General features: G+C 38.8%; 1 protein-coding gene across 1 annotated transcript in view; it reads left to right on the top strand.

The window, feature by feature from the left end:
- Window positions 1–733: 733 nt before the first annotated feature.
- The window catches only part of LOC123972421 (ribonuclease inhibitor-like), a gene marked incomplete at its 5' end in the record, with an annotated part of 9,664 nt that continues 7,894 nt past the window's right edge, over window positions 734–2,503 (top strand). The window contains 3 exons of the mRNA XM_046051926.1: window positions 734–897; window positions 1,272–1,442; window positions 1,833–2,006. Coding sequence (XP_045907882.1) covers window positions 734–897; window positions 1,272–1,442; window positions 1,833–2,006 — 509 coding nt within the window. The remainder of the gene's footprint in view (window positions 898–1,271; window positions 1,443–1,832; window positions 2,007–2,503) is intronic.

The following is a 2,503-nucleotide window of genomic DNA, read 5'->3' as shown; positions in this document are numbered from 1 at the left end:
TGCTCTCTGCTTGATCATGCCATTTCATCCATAACCTGACTTTTATGGAATAAACTGGTGTTGTTTGTGCTCTGTGCTAGAAACAGGACATTCTTACTCTGATGGACTGTATGTTTTGTAATACAATTTGCACAAAATCTGCTTCTATATTTTCCTTTGCAGGTGTTTTTGATGCTGCCTCACTGTGCTCCCTCCCTTTTCTCCCAAAGCACACACACTCAGAGCTGTAGAGTTTTAACACTGTGATCTAACTTTACACTATAAAATAACACTTTAAATGATGACAGTGTAGACCACCATTGCTCTAGTAATTAATGATAACAATTTAGGCTATAATGCTCCAAAATAATTCCCAACAGCGGCTCCATTTCAAGTAACTGTCTAAAACTGATATAATAATCTTTGTGTGGTTCATCAATGGTGATAAATGATCCGAACGTCCCGTGAGGTGCCGACAACTCTGCACAACACCAGTAAAGCCAATAAATCAGCCCTAGTTCCTCCTCTGCCACTACACACATGCGCACTGACTCCTCTTCTTTGAGAGCTGGGGTTACAGTTCCACTGGTCGTCTGTTTATTCCTCATTCAGTCAAGATTAGTTGCCACATCTCCAACATGTTCAAAGTCAAACAGCAAAGATTTTAACATGTGCTGAGAAGAGATTATATACAGTGTAGTTTTGAGACTCAACATTTTAAAACAATTGGTATTTCCTCTCCAGACTGAGTGGCTGTAACCTCTCAGAGAGAAGCTGTGAAGCTCTGTGCTCAGTTCTCAGCTCCCAGTCCTCCAGTCTGAGAGAGCTGGACCTGAGTAACAACAACCTGCAGGATTCAGGAGTGAAGCTGCTGTCTGCAGGACTGAGGAGTCCACACTGGAAACTGGAAACACTCAGGTCAGATAAAGTTAAAGTTTGTCTTAAACTATTTAAGTTATTTCTGTAAATATCAAGCTCCATTTAAACATCTTTTCATTTCACAGAACAAACAATCTTTGAATTTTCTAATGTATTTTGTTGTAATTCAGATTAACATACAGCACGAAGTAAGAAATCTGGCTGAGATGGGAAACCTCATTTATGTTTAATAATATACAATTTTTGATCATTGCAGGTTTATTACTGGTACAAAGATGGTTAATTCTCATATCTACAACATGTTTAGAGTAAAACAACAAAGATCTTAACACTTGCTGATCAGCAAAAGTCCAAACTCAGTGTTTTAAAACAAATGTTTGTTGTCTTGTTGTTCTCGATTATTTCCTCTCCAGACTGAGTGGCTGTAACCTCTCAGAGAGAAGCTGTGAAGCTCTGTCCTCAGTTCTCAGCTCCCAGTCCTCCAGTCTGAGAGAGCTGGACCTGAGTAACAACAACCTGCAGGATTCAGGAGTGAAGCTGTCTGTCGGACTGCAGAGTCCACACTGGAAACTGGAAACACTCAGGTCAGATAAAGTTACAGTTTGTCTTAAACTATTTAAGTTATTTCTGTAAATATCAAGCTCCATTTAAACATCTTTTCATTTCACAGAACAAACAATCTTTGAATTTTCTAATGTATTTTGTTGTAATTCAGATTAACATACAGCACGAAGTAAGAAATCTGGCTGAGATGGGAAACCTCATTTATGTTTAATAATATACAATTTTTGATCATTGCAGGTTTATTTATTACTGATACAAAGATAGTTAATTCTCATATCTACAACATGTTTAGAGTAAAACAACAAAGATCTTAATGCTTGATGAAAAGATATTGTATCAGCAAAAGTCCAAACTCAGTGTTTTAAAACAAATGTTTGTTGTCTTGTTGTTCTCGATTATTTCCTGTCCAGACTGAGTGGCTGTAACCTCTCAGAGAGAAGCTGTGAAGCTCTGTGCTCAGTTCTCAGCTCCCAGTCCTCCAGTCTGAAAGAGCTGGACCTGAGTAACAACAACCTGCAGGATTCAGGAGTGAAGCTGATGTGTGCTGGACTAAAGAGTCCACATTGTACTTTGGAAACGCTCAGGTCAGGATTGATTAACTCACTCAATTGATGGCTATTTAAAATCTGATTCACATAAGTGGATAAACGGCTAACTTGTGTAGGATTGTCTGCTAATATGACTTGTCAAGGACCTTAACCTGAACTTTGGCAGTTGTTTCTAGACTCAGAGAATGACTTTACATTAAAATTTCTTGTGATTTTCTGTTGTTTGCTGTTTATATTAAATGCCACAAATTATTTTAAAGATTTGTTTTAAATTTTCATCTGGAACAAAAATGTACCTAAACAAAAAACTAACAAACAGAAAAACTTTACCGCCTCTTGTTCACAGAGGGTTCATGTTTGTGTCGTTTTGTGTGTTTCCAGGCTGTCAGGCTGTCTGATCACAGAGGAAGGTTGTGCTTCTCTGGCCTCAGCTCTCCCCTCCCATCTGAGAGAGCTGGACCTGAGCTACAATCATCCAGGAGACTCAGGAGTGAAGCTGCTGTCTGCTAAACAGGAGGATCCACACTGCAGAC

The sequence above is a fragment of the Micropterus dolomieu genome, linkage group LG01 (assembly GCF_021292245.1).
Source record: "Micropterus dolomieu isolate WLL.071019.BEF.003 ecotype Adirondacks linkage group LG01, ASM2129224v1, whole genome shotgun sequence".
NCBI lineage: Eukaryota > Metazoa > Chordata > Actinopteri > Centrarchiformes > Centrarchidae > Micropterus > Micropterus dolomieu.
Note: the sequence above shows the minus strand (reverse complement) of the source record. Positions and strands in the feature narration are given on the sequence as shown.